This window comes from Zeus faber (genome assembly GCF_960531495.2).
Source record: "Zeus faber genome assembly, chromosome: 17".
In the NCBI taxonomy this organism is placed as follows: Eukaryota; Metazoa; Chordata; class Actinopteri; order Zeiformes; family Zeidae; genus Zeus; species Zeus faber.
The window spans coordinates 11,277,176-11,295,627 of NC_137204.1; the positions used below are offsets into that span (position 1 = coordinate 11,277,176).

Sequence of the window (18,452 nt, forward strand, 5' to 3'; positions counted from 1 at the left end):
AGGAGGACATGGCTCCATCCATCTTTCCCTTGATGCGGTGAAGTCGACCTGTCCTCTCAGCAGAGAGACACCCCCAAAGCATAATGCTTCCACCTCCATGCTTGACGGTGGGGATGGTGTTCTTGGGGTCGTTGTCAGAATTCTTCTTCCTCCAAACACGGCGAGTCGCACTGATACCAAAGAGCTCGATCTTGGTCTCTGGATCTGACCACATCACCTTCTCCCGAGCGTTCTCTGAATAATTTAGGTGTTCGTTGGCAAACTTCAGATGGGCCTGTACATGTCCCTTCTTGAGCAGGGGGACCTCACGGGCGCTGCACGGGCTGATCCCTCACCTTTCTCATGATCATTGATACCCCACGAGGTGAGATCTTGCGTGGAGCCCCAGACCGAGGGAGATTGACGGTCATTTTGTGTTTCTTCCATTTTCGAATAATCACGCCAACACTTGTCTCCTTCTCACCCAGCGTCTTGCCAATGGTCTTGTAGCCCATTCCGGCCTTGTGCAGGTCTACAATCTTGTCCCTGATGTCCTTAGGCAGCTCTTTGGTCTTGCCGTTGATGGAGAGGTTGGAGTCTGATTGATTGATTGATTCTTTGGACAGGTGTCTTTTATACAGGTAACGAGTTGAGATTAGGAGTACTTTCTTAAAGCGAGCGCACTAATCTGTGGGAGCCAGAATTCCTTACGGTTGGTAGGGGATCAAATACTTATTTCACTCAATGAAATGCAAAATAATCTTTTTTTTTTTTTAATGTGATTTTCTGGATTTTCTTTTTGATATTCTGTCTCTCACTGTTATAATAAACCAACCAAAAATGACCACTAAAATTATAGACCGTTCATTTCGTTGTCAGTGGGCAAACTTACAAAATCAGTGAGGGATCGAATAATTATTTCCCCCCACTGTATGTGCGTTGTGAGTCACGCCGCGCCCTCACCGCACACGTCGACTTAAAATGTTTGAGTGCTGCCTAACAAGAGTTAAGTAACTATTGTGCGTAATCTCCGGGTGCGTTGTAAAGGCATTTCACTGCATATATGTATCAAAGTATGTATATGTATGTGACAAATAAACCTCTTGAATCTCTTGTTCTTGAAGATGGCTAGAGTTCCGTGTCTTCCGGACTCCGTGAGGCTTGGATTTGAAGAAAAGCGACTGTCGCTACGTAAGTGCTCCGACGCTGGTGCTCATAACTGTAAACCTTCAAAGGAATCTCCAGGGTATAAGCCGTCCATACAACAAGGACTGGCTGCTATAGGTTTTGGCAACTGGTGCGCCGACACCAGAGACTCTAGGTCTCCACAAAGATCTGACCCAAACCGGGAAATTAGATCCGATAAAAACCAGATCCCACGAGAACCAACCACTTAAAAAATAAACATTTAAAAATAAAATCCCCAAACCCGTTTTTCCCCCTCGATATCACATCTCTTAACAAAACAATACCAATCCCGTTAAGAAAATATATATATACACATTTTATTTCATATTTTTTTACAAAAGCTAGTTCACCCCATTTGTTTGTTAAAGAAAACATTTGACACTGTAAATGACATCAAACAGCACGGAGAGCTATTTCCCAGACAAGATGACACACCCGAGCGCATGACGAGATGCTTATTTTCATTTCCCGAGTGTCACTCAGCGGAATAGCGAGGCAATTTTTCACACCGTGAATCTATTTTCCTTTGCCAAACTGTACTATTACGACGCCGATGACCCGAGCTGCACAACAAGAGAGCTGGGGAAGAGAGAACTATTTGGGGGGGAAAAGGTGGTTATTGGATTGGATATACAGCAGCATCAATAAATTCCAAGGCTCAGATGAAGGTTTATGGGCCCGTTTTTGGAAGACATTTGTTCTTCTTACTATTCATTCACTCAAAATTTAAATGGAACAAAATGTTGATTCAAAGAAAATTGCAAGAATCATACGTACTGGATCCATTACAAATATACCCTGAATTAACAAGTGATTATATACCCTATATGTACACATACATACATATACACACATATATTATAATCCATATCAAATTACCAAATTATCCAGTAGGATTGAAAATAAAGAAGTAGAAAAAAGAAGAAAAAAAGTAACAAACAGAAAGTGACCAAAAATTCGAATTAAAAAGGTAAGAGGGCGGTAAGAGAGTGACTGAGAAAGTCTCCCCATTGCGCACAGGGCTTTTTTGGGGGGTTAAAAAGATTAAAAATACGCGAGATTTACGGGAAAACATTGAAACCGAAAGACAGCGGGAGAGAAGGGTAAAATACAGAATAATCCCAGGAAAACCGGGAGGGTGGACCAGTATGTAACGGTGATTTTCTTTCAGAGTTTATCAAATGGGCAGATGATTCCTCTGGGTGGGCGAGGCTTATCTGAAGGTGGGCAATGCCGACCCGTCGACACAGCCCTGCCTAGCTGATAGAGGGAGTACGCGATCTGCTGGTTTCCGTGCCAACCAGCGACGTGGCGGAGAGCCCAATGGCGTTGCCCTCTTTCTCCGTTTGGACAAAGGGGAAGACCTCCCTAGTCAGCCGTGTCAGGAAGCAGGGCATTTGCTTTTTCCCGCCCAGAACTCGACCTTGCGCCTGGAAGGCGTAGGCCACGCGGTGGCACAGGCGGGTCAGCAGGCGCGTCAGCTCCAGGTCGCGGCCTCCCTTCTCCTCCAATAGATCGCAGAGAGTTTGGAGGAAGACAGCTCCGAGCTGGTGCATGAACGCCCCATAACCTGTGCGCCAAGGAAAAAAAAAAAAAAAAAAAAAAGAATTAAATACAGGCGAAATGACAACTTTCGACTATGGATAGGTCAGAATACGTGATTATTCGAACGTTCCCGTCACGTATTTGAATAATCGATCGTCCGCTTGTACCACCCAACGATTTTTTTCGACCGCCTCTTACCTGGTGCGGTGGCATATATCACCGCTGTGTCCACTGGAACGGATAGGTATTGGGAGAAGCAGTCTTCAGTGACGTCACTTCCGGATGAATCTACCTGCACCCCGTCGTCCAAACCTCTGCCCCTGCAAGCCTGAGTGCAATAAGAGAAGACTTTACTTTGTGCACTCGTCTGTGGCTTTACGTTGCATTCACCGCATCTTCATGATGGGTTTTTTTTTTTGACCATTTTTATATTCATATTTATTGTTTATCATTAGGGTTATTGTACATGAGCATATGGTTGGGGTTATTTTTTGGGTTTATTTCTATCTATACTCATTGCACAGCCCATCTCCCAACCTACCTACCTACTCATCTGTCAGAAATTGAAGATGTCAGACTACTTGTGCTGCTGACCTGTATGAAGAACAGCTTGCACTTTTTCTCCATGTGTGCGTTTTCAAAACAGCGGAAGATCCTCGACAGCCAAACAGGTTTCCCGTCGGCGCCGAACACGCACCCCTCCTCCCCGTGGGATGACAACACGACCAGGCAGCAGTCTTTTACCGGCAGCCGGCCCACTGCACAAGAGGGTGAGAACCCGTGAAACTGAAGCGCTGATTATTGTTATTAGTCACCCGTCAAGACCGGTCATGGCACGCTAATATCCATCCAGGGCCAATAAAAAAAAGTTTCATGACAACTGAAATAAACAGGTGTGATTGCGGTGTGGGGATGGTGATCAGCCACACCTGTCTTGGGGCGAGGTAATTGGGGCCCAGGATCCGTGTGGCTGTACACCTGTTGCCAAGTTGCCGAGTAATCAACGAGTAACAGGTAAAACCCCCATCCCTGCACACACAGGAGAGGAGCCCTTGTCATGACAATTTGTCCATCTGCTCCTGGGTTTGTTCCGCCTAGACCCCCCCCCCCTCTCTCTACAATGAAACCGGTGTTTTCAACCCCGGCGTCCGGAGGGTCCTGAAAACGCCACTCGGTTTGTTAACGCAAATGAATGCTCCGTCAGTGCGCATACACGGGTTCCAGGCGAGGACGTTCTAGATAAAAAAGGTAATGAAGGACCAGTCAGATCCTTCTGTCTGGTCTTGGTACTCGTCTGAGTCCAGGCCACCCATGTTCCCTGTTGTCCAAGTCAACATGGGAGGCCCACGTCCACTAGTACAAAGACAAACCTGCCTCTGGCCAGGTTACATTTAAGCCTTCACTTAGCCTATTACCTATATGGGCCCCAGCCTTCCTTCCGAAATGTTTCAAATATATAGAAAGTTGGGATTGACTGAGCAGCTCCTCACAAAGTTAGTTGAATCAGCATTCACACACTGCACATTCCATATATTTGACACTTGCCTTGAGACGGTTCCTCTACTTACGCTGCTACAAATAAAAACAATTAAAATAACAATTATTTGCGTAGTAACTTTTATACCAAGGAATGCAATTAAAGGTGCTTGACATTAATAGAAGGCAATCAAACGGCAGCCATCACGGCGAAGCCAACAAGCAAAATGCATTTCATAAAAAAAAAAACATGAATAACGCCTCTTGAATAATTGGTCCCGAATTGCTTGCTCGCGCTTCAGGTGCGTGTTGTCACCTTTCCGGAACAAGGAGTAGAGGTCGTCGGCGCCCAGGTCGTGGTGGATGTCCACCCTGAAGCCCAGCTTGCTGAGGACGCGATGGAGTCGCCGCGTGTCTCTCTTCGCCCCGGGCCTCGCTCCCAGGTCGACCCCGTAGTGGAACCGGGACACCGACACCAGCACCGCCCTGTTGCGCTCGGCGTCGCTCCTCGGCTGTGCCATTGGTAGCGGACGATAGTTCAAAGAGCTGATGGTTTTAATGTGCAGTACAGGGAGGTCGTGGAGTCCACCAGCCCGTGTGCGTGTCTGCCTCCCACGTCGATCCCACTACTTTGCACGGTGCCCGTGCAAAGTAGTGGGATCGACGTGGGAGGCAGACACGCACGACCATGTTTGGGCAGCTTCCGCTCTTCAGGACGCCGACGACGGCCCCGGGAGTCGCGCTGACGCGCGGGGGCGCGGCGCTGCTCCCTCCCCCCCGCGGGGCTCCGGGCTCCGGGCTCCGGGCTCCGGGCTCCCTCCCCCCCGCGGTGCTCCGCGCTCCGGGCTCCGGGCTCCGGGCTCCGCGCTCCGGGCTCCGGGCTCCGAGCTCCGGGCTCCGGGTCATTCACCCGGCGCCACGGGAGGGAATGAAACGAAATCCAAATCGCAATAAACGCCTCTAAGTCGGTTTGCCTTTTTTTTTTTTTTTTTGTTGTCTGTCTGTCTGTCGATCTATCTCAATTTTATTTAATCGATTCAAACTCTTTATGCCTACCGTCTATATCTATCTGTCTATCTATCTATCTACCTGTCTATCTATCTATCTATCTACCTGTCTACCTGTCTGTCTGTCTGTCTGTCTGTCTGTCTACCTGTCTGTCTGTCTATCTATCTCAAGTTTATTTAATTAATTCAAACTCTTTATGCCTACTGTCTCTCCGTATCTGTCTACCTGTCTATCTGTCTGTCTGTCTGTCTGTCTGTCTGTCTATCTATCTCAATTTTATTTAATCGATTCAAACTCTTTATGCCTACCGTCTATATCTATCTGTCTATCTATCTATCTACCTGTCTATCTATCTATCTATCTACCTGTCTACCTGTCTACCTGTCTGTCTGTCTGTCTGTCTGTCTGTCTGTCTGTCTACCTGTCTGTCTGTCTGTCTATCTATCTCAAGTTTATTTAATTAATTCAAACTCTTTATGCCTACTGTCTCTCCGTATCTGTCTATCTGTCTATCTATCTACCTGTCTATCTGTCTGTCTGTCTGTCTGTCTGTCTATCTATCTCAATTTTATTTAATTAATTCAAACTCTTTATGCCTACCGTCTGTCTATCTATCTATCTACCTGTCTGTCTGTCTGTCTGTCTGTCTGTCTCAATTTTATTTAATTAATTCAAACTCTTTATGCCTACCGTCTCTCCGTATCTATCTATCTGTCTATCTATCTATCTATCTACCTGTCTGTCTGTCTGTCTGTCGATCTATCTAAATTTTATCTAATTAATTCAAACTCTTTATGCTTACTGTCTGTCTATCTATCTATCTGTCTGTCTGTCTGTCTGTCTGTCTGTCTGTCTGTCTGTCTATCTCTCTCAATTTTATTTAATTAATTCAAACTCTTTATGCCTACCGTCTCTCCGTATCTATCTGTCTGTCTGTCTGTCTGTCGATCTATCTCAATTTTATTTAATTAATTCAAACTCTTTATGCCTACCGTCTGTCTATCTATCTATCTATCTATCTACCTGTCTGTCTATCTATCCATCAATCTATCTCAATTTTATCTAATTAATTCAAACTCTTTATGCCAACCGTCTCTGCTGTATACACACACACACACACACACACGCACGCACGCACACACACACACGATTTACTAGAATCCGACGGAGTCGCTGCCAGGAAAGGAAGTGGATTGTCCGCTCTTTGGGTTTATGACGTGTCGCGCATTTGGAAAAATATCACCTCGTAAATATGACATTTAAATACATTGACAGCATTACTGAGTGATAAATAAACATCATTTCCGTCAGATCGCTTCTTGCCTGTGGGAATGACATATCTCATCATTCTCCATTTCGGGGAAATCAAATAAAATATGGTTGATCAGTTGGAATCTGAAACCAAAAGCGAACTACCCTGGAGTAATTCCCATTTTAAAACACCTCATAATAAACAATAACCCCAAGTGAATTATTAACATGTCATTAAACGATGATTCCAATAAATTTGATGTGTATCTATGCTGTCTTTACTGTACATGTACTGTACTGTACTGTACAGAAATACATGTGGAGAGAGGTGTGCTGCCAGATTGGAATGGAAACAAGCAACAGTACATGCTTGTTTCGATCTGACAGCGCAGCAGATAAATGGAATGGAATGAGTGGAATTCTCTCACCCCTACATATTTCACAGTAAATACAATTCTCAAAGTACGGTAGTGTTTATGAGAAAATGCGCTGAATTCAATTAACTTTAAAAGTATAATAATAATAATGATCATTATCATCATGCCACGAGTAAGGACTTTCTTTCTCAGTGCTTAATATTATTAGTAAATATCATGAGTAAGTACTCATTATACTTTTTGTTCAGTGAGTGATTTCTTACTGTATACTATGTTGAAAAGTACTGATGATCCCACTCTGTATCAGAGAAATGTTGATTGGTTTGTGGAATGGTGTGACAAGAACGCCCTTATTATTTACTCAGTAAAGACAGAGGAAATCATTTTTGGCAAGCCCGCAACCTGCCCACCCCCCAAAGTGATGATCCACAATGTTGAAATTAATCAAGTCTCTGCATATAAATACTTAGGTGTCATGATAGATGAGAACCTCTCATGGACCCCTCACATGGATTTTCTTGGTAAAAGGATACAGCAGCGCATTTATTTTCTCCGGAGATTAAAATCGTTTGGGGCCAGCAGCCAAATGATGTATTTATTTTTTACTTCTGTAATTCAGAGCATCATGCTCTACTGTAGCGCTGCCTGGTGGAGCAACCTCGCAGTGAAAAATAAAAGTAAACTTCAAAATCAGTTAAAACTTTGCTCCAAAATCATTGGGCTTCCTGTAGCTCAAGCCTTTCAAGAGGCCCATAGCAACCGCTTGGTTAGGCTGGCCATAAAGATTTCCTCTGACTCCACACATGTTTTGCACAATGAATATCAGTCAATGTCAATGCTGACCTCACCAGGGGTCCTAACACATAGGCTCCACTACCTACTGTACTGTATGTAGCATACTGTACCGCATACTGTGTCACTGTTCAGGGTTGTTCGTGATGCCGTATTGCTGCGCCGTACTGTCGTATACTGTGCTGTATTATCCCAAACACTACCTCACTCTATTCACATTCACATGCCACTTTAATTCACATGCCACTTTAATTGCACATATCTGTATATACATAGGCATATTCCCTCTATCTATTCCATTTTATTTTATTTTATTTTTATTGTATTTTATTCTATATATTTTTATCTTATTCTATAAGTATTCAACTTACTGTATTACGTTTTAGGAGTCAGTCGGTCTATTAGAAAGGAATTCTTTACTTTTATATCTTTTTTTCCTAGGACATATTGTGTGCTATCACCGGTTGCGTTGCATTACATTTCACTGCATATATGTATGAAAGTATGTATATGTATGTGACAAATAAAAAATCTTGAATATCAGCCCCTGCCTTCAAATAGGCGCTTCAGAGTCCATTCCTTCAATCGAAATAGGCTTAAAAACTCCTCTGTACATCAGTCCATTCTACTACTAAACAAACAAAAATGATTCCAGAGCCTTTTATGATTTCATGGGTATTAGTCTTCTTATGTCTTTGTAAATTGCCTTACCTGTCATTTGTGCTGTTTTTTTGTGTATCTGTGTGCTGTGCCATGTCATGTGTCTGTACTTGTGTTTATCCTGTCAACACCTGTGCTTGTCTAATCTGTCATCTGTGTTGCTTGCGTATCATTGTGCTGTCATGCCGGGTGCCATTTGTACTTGTGTCCTTTCCTGTCACTCCAGTTATTGTTTATCTGTACATCCTAAATGTTTTGAGGGGCCTTTCCCAGGGACGCAAAATGAATTTCAGTGCCCTACTGACCAATAAAGTTGTATCGTATCGTACAGGTCTTTCCACTTTAAAGTGATAATCAACAAGATAATTTACTACGACAAAAAAAATCTCACATTCAATATTTATTCATCTGGCTGGCTGACCAGGCCTGAGGATGCCCGAGCACCTGCCCCTTTGCCCCCTGGTGCCCTTTTTATCAGGCGCTTTTTTTTTTTTAAGTGTGAATGAGCATCGAGGTAGCCGGTGGGCCCGACGGGCAAGGTACGCATGATTTTGAGGAACGTGTCCTCGGCGCGCCCGCCATGCGCACCGTTTGCGGCCTTACGTGGTTTGCGCTCTACTGTGCCGCTCCGTTTCCTACGGTGGCCCAGAGAGCTCAACGCAAAGGCTTTGAAAATAGGAAAAGCACAACAATATTAACACTGAACACAACAGCTTTAACATAAGACACAACAGCATTTACAGAAAACACAAACGCAAAACCACATTACTGAAGAGACATATACCAGGATAGTGATAATGAAACGAGTGGACTATTATTGCCGACGGACTACACATGTGGAAGAGGTAAGTTCTTGCCCACATCTGGATACAATGCGATATTTGGCTGACGTTACAGCGAAAGTAGATCGTTCTATGCAAATGTGTGTTTTTCAACACCTTCAAACAAGGGCTCGCAGACAAGTGCAATAGATTAGCAGACGGGGAGCTTGAATTTGTAACATTACATTTAGTCTACCATGTATGGAACACCAGTTTTCAAATGAAATGGTAGATAGTCCAATTTTATAGAATTAAATAGTAGAATAGAAGCCTCAATTTTTCACTCTGATGTTATGTTACAGTTGTAGTCAACAAGGCAGCATGAGCCTCATGCCACCCTGAACAAACACGATTTAAGCAGTGTCCAGTGCAAAAGAGGTTATGGTTGATGGCCACGATTGGTTTCAGTAGGTAGGGTGGATTTAAGCTGACTTTGTGCGTTAACCACACAGCTGCATTTACTGTGATTTCCTATACACAAGTCACCAAACTGCTCACCCACTTCACTAGAAAGGTTAACATTGTTCAAGGTTCTCTACTTGGCCATGGTGATGTGGTACAGGATGCAGATCACATTGATCAACAGTACATACATTCATCTTATCATTGCTCCCTTTGGGTCATGTTCAGTCAATAGAGGCCCACGTAGTGTTATACGTGCTAGACCTTCATGTTTGGCGGTCCCGTGACTGGACGCCTCCCTCGAAAGGTCCTCCCACTCCTACATTCTGGGCGCTAGTCTAATGGTACTTTGTTTGTTTTATTACAGATGACAATGTGTTGTCATTTTTGTGGATTCAACCTTCATTCTGAAACGGCGTTCTGCAGTTCATGTGGCAAGAACATCCAATTCTTGTAGGACGCCGATAAGCCCGGCGCAAGTGAGGGTAACGTTTCAAGGATGACTTATTTAGGCTTAGGTATCCGCATTCTATACTGTTTGAGTATAGCTCATAACACTGGGGGAGTGGAAAAACAGGATTGGCTGTGATCTACGCACTGTCTTAGTAACATTTGATTGGGCTCCGTTTGAAGCAGGAACCACAGGAAAAAAGTACACCGGCTCCATTAAGGAATTTCCGGGGTTTAAAAGTGAAGGAGAAACAAACCTGTTTCAGAAGGAAAAAATAACCTCACAAAAAAAACACGTGAAGGTCACTTTTCCTTGCTGATTTAGGCTAATCCTTTTGCTGGTACTCCATACTCTCATGTATTTGTAGTGTGCCAATGAACCTCCTCACGGTAGCCTTCCTCTCTGCTCTGTAGATTTCAGTGGGTATTATGTGGATGGTGGATGGAATGCTGAAACCTGTCAGAGGAATGGTACCACCTATTGTAGTGAGACAAGGATCAGATGCATACCAATGCATCACAGTGTACATTTGTACGGCGGAAGATTTCCTTCCCCATTGGAAGCGATTCTTAAATGAATAACCAAACAAGATGAGCTCTCTAAAATTAATTTGTATCTCAAGTAAATTGGTCCACTGTTCGGATTTATTCAAAATCTTCTCATGTCTGATCTCATATTTCACAGCTCGGCAATTCAACTCGGACTCCACATATTCAGAGGTGATCGTTACAGGCGGAAGTGCTGCAGAATTGAATTTGGCGGATACAGTAGTGAGTGTAACATTTGACATGTTGTACCTGCTTACATGACTCAAGTGCAGGTCAGAGATGGCATGCCATTTACCAGTGTTTGTCAGGATGCTCATCATATGACAGACATTAACATGGCTTATATTGTAGGTTCTGTCAAATCAAATCTGAACTGCAACTCTTTTGCCCTCGCCACGCCACGCGTACGTAGCTGTGCAGCGAGCCATCACTCTCCTGATGCAAATGCAGTGACCTGTCAATAAGTTGTCATAACTCTTACACTGTGTGCATACGCAAATCAACTTACCGCTTCTGCTTCCTCAAGGGCGATTACGAGGCCCATGGAAGGAGATGTGGTGTTAGTCCAACTGGCATGGTGTTCTTCTGTGAGGTTTAATGGCAGTTTGCATCCATGATGATGATGATGATGATGATTTTCTTCTTCTTCTTCTTCTGTGTGGTTTAACAACAGGTGGTGCGGCGTTTGTATGGCTGTCTGATTGTGTATGGTACAGTTATGATGTCACAATGCTGTAACAGTGCTATGAAGAAAAGAGGGAAAGTGCCACAATTGGTATGAGGGTCCTTGATGGAAAGGTGTGAAGATTAAGCAAAGCTAATTGGTTATTAAATGGAGCAATTCTGTCCACTTAAAACTTTCTTTCAAGGTAGCTTTCTGATATTACTGTTATTTATATTTGAAATTAGTCATGGTCATCTTATACTTTTTAGATCCAGAATGCATCCTCATTAGAGACCCTGTAAGACCTAATTGTACAGAACAGCACCATGTTGCAGACCGCAGGGTGCTTCAAACATGTTAAGTTAGAGGAGGAAAAGCACTCGATTGTGAAGGAGCACCTCAGGTGGTATATAATTGAGAGGAACCACAGTGCAATCGAAAGGTATTTTTTCTTTTTATTGTTGGTAGAAAAATTGTAATTGTTCAGTGTAAAACATGGTGTCACTGTCGCATTCCCTTGCTTAGCAGCTGCTACATAGTGCACATTTAACTTTGCAGGCAATCTGTTATTGTATTTCAGATCCAAGGCAAGGAGGGACTTGCCAGCTTGCAGTTTTTAACAGCGCTGCAGCCGTATCCTATGATCCTGACCCCTGTTCCCTGCAATTTAGATAAGTTATCTGCTACGGACATCCAAAATCTGTTCTGACCAGAGCTTGGTCTAGATGGAAGCAACAAGAGGGTCCAGGAGGACGAAACAAGAAGCTTTTGGGGCGGACTTCCTCCTTGATTGCAAAGGTTGGTAAATTTCCTCTTAATTGTAAAATTGTATCTACACAAATTATAATGAGAAGTCCCAGTGCTGTTGTGGATACCATTTGGAGTCAATCAAGTCCAGTGCTTTCTAATTAAAAAAAAATGACAGTAACCCTGGAGGAGGTCTTCATGTTTGCCACAGGTGTGGCTTGCATCCCTCCTGCTGGCATGGAACCTCAGCCACGCTGTTAGGCCCACGGCCTCCCAGCGCCACTAGAGGCCGCTCTTGCCCCATCTGCAGCTCCCCCCTTGAGTCAATCTCACACACTTGGGATCAATCACCTACATCACTCACACAGTATTTATTCGACAGCTCCCCAGTCACTCATTGCCAGACCGTCAACTAGCTTGCCCGAGTTGTACAGCTACTGGCTCTATTCCTAGTTCCAAGTTCCTAGCACCTAGCTCCAAGCTCCTAGCGCTTGTTTCAAGTCCCTAGCTTATGTCTCTTTGTTTCGTCTCCCCTTTACCTGCTTGTCTCCTCTCGTCGACCCAGTCTGTCCGTCCGTCTCCAGCCAGCCCGGTTTACCTGCTTGTCTCCGCTCGTCGACCCAGTCTGTCTGTCCCTCTCCATCCAGCCCGGTTCCCCCTCTCTCCACCCCAATCCTGGACCCCTCCTCCCAGTCATCATCATCCCTGCCCAGCCCTGCTCCATCCCTACCTGACCGGGTCCCCCCCGGCCAGCTCCACCGTGTGGGCTAATAAACATCCTTCGTCTGCCTCCCGTCTCTCTGTGTCATGCGTTTGGGTCCCTCCTAGCCCTGGTCGTGACACACGCCTTCAATTCCTTACTGGTTCTAAGCTCCCTATAGCAAATACATATGCGGACACTCTAAAGCTGCCTCTCTTGGAGCACGACAACACCTTTTAAAGCAAATATGAACTTTGGGATTAAGAATTCTCCCCAGCGTTGGATGCACTCAACCAGCCCTCAACTGTGGGTCCCTTGAATCGAACCTGTAAAGGTAGACAAGAAGTAGATTACTAGATTGTCATTGAATTACCTGTGTGGTAGAAGTTACTGTTAAAATAAAATGCTTTTGGTTTGCAGTTGTACTGCGTTAATAGCGGTGGCCAAACTTTTGGTCCGGTTTTGCACATATCCATATATATTTTTTTGTTGTGTAGTCTGGTTTGAAAGATAACACACCATGAATTAAATAACAAAGTATTGTGGAAGTCTCATTTATGACACGGTAGAAAACAACACCGATGACTACACCATATTCTTTAGTTTGTCAGATTTTATGAAGACTGGCTGCATACTTATAAACACATTTTATGTACTTTAAGCCGCACAGCTTAAACATTGTTTTCAGTGAAAATAAAATAACCAAATATAATAACAGCCACATTCCCAAACTGCAGACTCTTCTCTCTGTTTTACATTTTATCTGAAGTCATGAAAAGGGTTTTTTGCATGTACTGTACTTCAGAGTCCTACTTTACAAATAGACCATATTAAGGATCAACCATGTTCTGCAGGGTGGGAGTAGTTCTCTACCTCAGATTCCCATTGTAGAGGAGGCATCAAACCACATTGTATCTGCAGTTCTTCAAAGCAAGTTTGCCGTTCATTTCCAACAGGAGTTGCTGGTGCTGGCATGAGGCTGTCGAACTGGCTCAGGGTTCGTGTAGATGCTTGGAATCCACAATTCCATCTGTTAAATCTAGGAGCAAGTGCAGAGGGATGTCCACATTGACTGAGCTTCACATCAGCAAAGCTTAGTTTTCTTTCAAGTTCAAGCATATTTTAGTTTGACTGTCATTCCGACCATCTCCGGAGTCTCACGGGACCAGGATGCAGAGACGCCAAAAGACAAGAGATATTAAAAGTCAACATGATCGAAAGTTAAAATAAGTTACAAATAAAAATCAGTGCAAAGTGCTACGGATTGAAGCTTGCGTGTGTATTTTCTGTGACAGCAACGTGTTTAAAAGTGACAATCTGAGGGAATAAGCTGTAGGGCATTCTTGTAGTGCTGGATTAAAACTTGTTTAAATCGTGTTTGTTCAGGACGGCATTAGGCTCATGCTGCCTTGTTGACCACAACTGTTATGTTACATCAGGTTGAAAAACTGAGGCTCCTGTTGTACTATTTTATCAAGGAAATCACCTATTACCCTACATGGCAGACTAAATGTAATGTTACAAATTCAAGCTCCCTGTCTGCTAATCCGTTGCACTTTTTTTAATTGATGGATGTACAGGTCTGCGAGCCCTTGCTTGAATGTGTTGAAAAATACACAACATTTGCATTGAACGATCTCTGCAGTTAATCTGCTTTCGCTGTAACGTCAGCCTAATATCGCTATGTCCCCATACATAGCTGGTACAAAATAGGAGGGAATAGAGTTATGTCTAAGGGATAGGCTATTTGTATATACAGATATGCGCAGTAAACATTCATCTGCTTGACGAATGTAAAAATAATATTCAAAAGAGGGAGTGTGTCCAAATTTCAATAATGAATATACACAAAGGAATACAAATACATAAATCTGGACGTATTAATCATTTTTCTCTTTTTTCCTTTTCCATAAGTTGTGATTTGGCCACAAGAGAGCTCTGTTGTCCACTTTACTTCAACTGTTTAGGGTAAACTACCTATTATCTCATGGTTTTCTGTCCCAACAAGTCACTTTCACCACAATGTACTGTGAAAAGGTCAAAAGAAATGGTTTAAAACAAAAAATTCGTCACACATGTTTTTAGGTTTTACCTTTGTCTTGAAACCACCTCCATTATAACAGGGGAAACAAGTTCTCCCCATTCTTCCTCCTGTTTGTGACAGAGGCCCGCTAGGATAGTATTGTTGTTTATGGTTTTCCTTGATTTTGAATGTTTTATATTTTGAATTATTTCGATTTTCCACATTTTATCTGTAATTTAATTAATTCCCACATTTTACCGGGTATTTTTCTGAATGTTGTTGTTAATGTGTTAAATATTGCACATTTTGCCATTTAGTTTTGTATTAACTGAAATTTGTAGTGACTTAAAACAAATGACATTGTCACCATCTACAAGTTGTGTAAAACACATGTAAACAGTAAGGCAAGATGCTACCATGATGATTTCAACTAAAGTGCGCTGTATTGTATATTCTAAAACGTAAGTATGCATGATTTATTTAATGTGATAAGTCTCCTGGGTAATACTGTGTGAGCTTCCTTTCTTATGGAACACAGTATCTGCCAGTAACATCCTCAGCCGTTAGGATGCGTTCCCCCTGTTATAATGGAGATGGTTTCAAGACAAAGACTAAAAACGTGTGTGAAGATTATTTGTTTTGAACAATTTCTTTTTTTTTTCCTTTTTACTGTTTTTTATTAGGGATACAAAGAAACAAGTCCAAAAGAAGCAAGTACAATTATCAATATTTCCCTCCCTTTGTTTTCTTTTTGTGATCACAAGAATATCCCCTGGGCCTTCAAAGAGGGCCCCAACAACAAAATCAGTGGAACATTTTCTCTGTGTAGAAGGTCACGTCACTAATACAGGATGTACTTGAATTAAGTATATGCAATATTTAAAACATACAAATAGCTAATTACAGGTAAAAGAAAGTGTCAGAGAGAAAATAATAATAATAATAATAATAATAATAATAATAATAATAATAAAACAAAATAAAAAAAGTAGAGTGAAGAATTGGTAACATTGACAATAATACAAATAAATGGATGAATAAATACCAAAGAATAGAAGGGTGGGAAATAGATGGGAAGGGGGATTAGTCAGGGGGCAAGGTTTGTAAGGAGTTAAAGTAATCTATGAAATAATTCCATTTATGAAATAATTTAGCAGTGTTGCCTTTCACTGAGATTCTTATCTTGGCATAACATCTCTAAGCCAATGAGATAGAGACGGAGCTTTAGGAGACTTTCATAAAAGTAAAATGCAGAGTCTTGCTCCAAGGGAGGTAAAGGCAAATATATAGAATTGTGAAGAAGTGATCTGGGGGGAACCAACTGGGAGCCCAAATATCACTACAGAGAAGGATATATTTATATCAATTCCCAGAACTTTTGTTAAGATTGTAAAATAGTCACTCCAAAATTTGCGTCGATCGGGACAAAAGAATATGACTCAGGTTACAAGAGGGGGCGTGAGATCTGTCACATTGGTCTGCAACACTTTGATAGATTTCAGATAGTCGGGATTTTGAAAAATGAACTCTGTGTAATACCTTGAATTGTATACGCTCTAGCCTCAAGGCGTACTTGAGCGTTTTTCTGTTTCTGCTTCATCCCACCACCGATCTGTGATGTCTTCCCCCAGCTCCCGTTCCCAAGCAGATCTTGTTTTGGCAACGGAATGACTCTCATAATGAGTTGTTCATATATCTTGGACATGAGTGATTTTTGATGGAGTCAGAAGGTCATCCCATGGTTGGTTAGAGGGGAGGGAAGGATAGCCTGGAAAGAGGGAAGTAGGCACTTGAACGTAACGAGACAGGTGAGATGCAGGCAAATTACAATTAGAGGACAGATTTGAGAAGCTAGGGGAAGTGCAGTCTTTGTGGAGATCTCTAAAAGTCTTAATGCCTCTGCTCTGCCACAGCATGTAAGAGGCGTCAGTGAGTGATGGGGGAAACAAATGATTCTTCATTGAAGGCATCAGGGTGGAGGCTGACATGAATTTAAAGTGACATCTGAATTGAAACCAAATCCTAAGGGTAGACAGCGCCACCGGGATGTTTGTGAAATTGGAAGGATTGGTTGGTAGGGAGCAGGTTAGTAGGGCGTATCGGGGAAGATGAGGAACATGATTGAGCCTCCAACCTACACCATGACGATCCCGGCAAATGAAGCCAATGGGACAATTTGTGAATATGTGCCGACCAATCGTAGAACAAAAAAATAGGGTAAAGCAAGTTCGCCGCTGAATTTAAATTCTTGCAATAGTGATTTCCTGACCCTGGGAGCCTTCCCACTCCATAAAAAAAAAGTGGTAACAATTTGGGTCAACAGATTTGAAAAAGGGTTTGGGCAAAAAAAAAAGGGATACATTGAAATAAAAAGAGAAATCTAGGCAAGACATTATTTTTTTTACTGCATTAAAATCAACCTACTACTTCTCCAATGAGAGAGGCAAAGAATTCTATCTCTGCAAGTCCGCCTTGACTCGAGTGACTGAAGGAGAGACATTAGCAGAACAGAGAAGGGGCGGAGTGCGGGTCACATTGATCCCTAGATATTTAAACCCTGAAGGGCTGAGTTTGAAAGGAGCATCGGATTGTTTGAGTAACAGAGCAGGCTAATTTACGGGAGAGCATCCACTTTGGAGAAGATTCACTTTGTGGCCTGAGAGAGAGACAAATCTCTTCAGCGTGGACAGGACTGACGAAAATGCTAGTTAGTGGATCCCCTACATCTGCATAAAGGAAGTCATCTGCATACAGTGATGATTTCAATTCGATACCAGCACTGGAGATTCCACGGAAAAGAGAAAGAGATGGTAGTGCAACTGACGGAGGTTCAATGACAGCCCCGCCTACTACCACGTGACAACGTAAAATAACTAGAATGGATGTCGTTGGTGTGAACGCTGGCCCCAAATCCGTCCCCAAATCCAAACTTGTCAAGTACTGCAAAAAGATAATTCCATTCGACCCGATCGAATGCTTTCTCTGCATCAGGCGAAATAACCACTTCAGGGGAAGAAAATCACCTTTAAAAGCGTGCAGAGGTTAAAAAAAACAGCTGACACCCTTTGGTGAAACCGTTTTGCTCCTCTTGTAATAACAACTGGAAGAATTCGTTCAAGGCGGGTTGCTGAAGCTATAGAAAAAAATGTAAGCTTCTACATTAAGCCAAGACAGAGGCCTGTAAGAGGCGCAGGATGCGACCTCCTTGTCCTTCTTCAGGAGAAGGGTTATAGAAGCTTGAGTTCAAGTCGGAGGCAGTGAACCACATCCTAGAGACTCGTAGACAGAGACAAGGAGAGGGGCTAGTTTGTTTAGACATTTCTTCAAAATACTCAACAGGGTGCCCCTTCTGGGACAGGTCTTTTTTTTTTTTTTATTGCTTTCCATGGCTTTTAATAGAGAGTGTCATTTCTTCCAAATCTCGAGGTGTAACCAGCCCATGAGCGGTGACGGGGTCAACGGTATGGGGCTTTCGAGATTTTGAAAGACAGGGAGTCATTTCTGCTGCGTCCGATGATGATTCAAATTGATAACGAGAGGAATAGAACGTTTAAAAAGTTGCATTAATGGTTGTTGGGTCTGAAATAAGCCTGTCAGTGGAATCCTTGATTTGTAAGAATCAATCGGGAAGTAGCCTGTCGTTTTAGCTGATGGACGGATAGTCTGCTCGGCTTATCTCCATATTCATAATATCCACGACGAGAGTGTAGTAGGAGGCGTTCAGCATCTGTTGTTGTGATGCCGTCACACTCTGCCTGCAACTCAAGTCGTTGCTTCAGCGAGTCGGGGGTTGGATTGATTGCATTTTGTCAGGCCGTGT

The 18,452-nt window shown here is 42.9% G+C and overlaps 1 protein-coding gene across 2 annotated transcripts; it reads right to left on the reverse strand.

Moving 5' to 3' along the window:
- Positions 1-1,464: 1,464 nt before the first annotated feature.
- On the reverse strand, positions 1,465-4,791 carry casp17 (caspase 17, apoptosis-related cysteine peptidase). 2 transcript variants are annotated; one of them, XM_080018502.1, is made up of 4 exons: positions 4,505-4,791; positions 3,307-3,470; positions 2,911-3,040; positions 1,465-2,737 (listed from the first exon to the last, which is right to left on the reverse strand). In XM_080018502.1, exons 1-4 carry the CDS (start codon positions 4,707-4,709, stop codon positions 2,424-2,426), a joined length of 813 nt encoding a protein of 270 aa, XP_079874628.1. In that variant the 5' UTR covers positions 4,710-4,791; the 3' UTR covers positions 1,465-2,423. The 2 variants fall into 2 exon arrangements, with proteins under 2 accessions (XP_079874628.1, XP_079874629.1); XM_080018503.1 differs by lacking the exon at positions 4,505-4,791 and adding an exon at positions 3,642-4,463.
- Between the last annotated feature and the right edge of the window lie 13,661 nt (positions 4,792-18,452).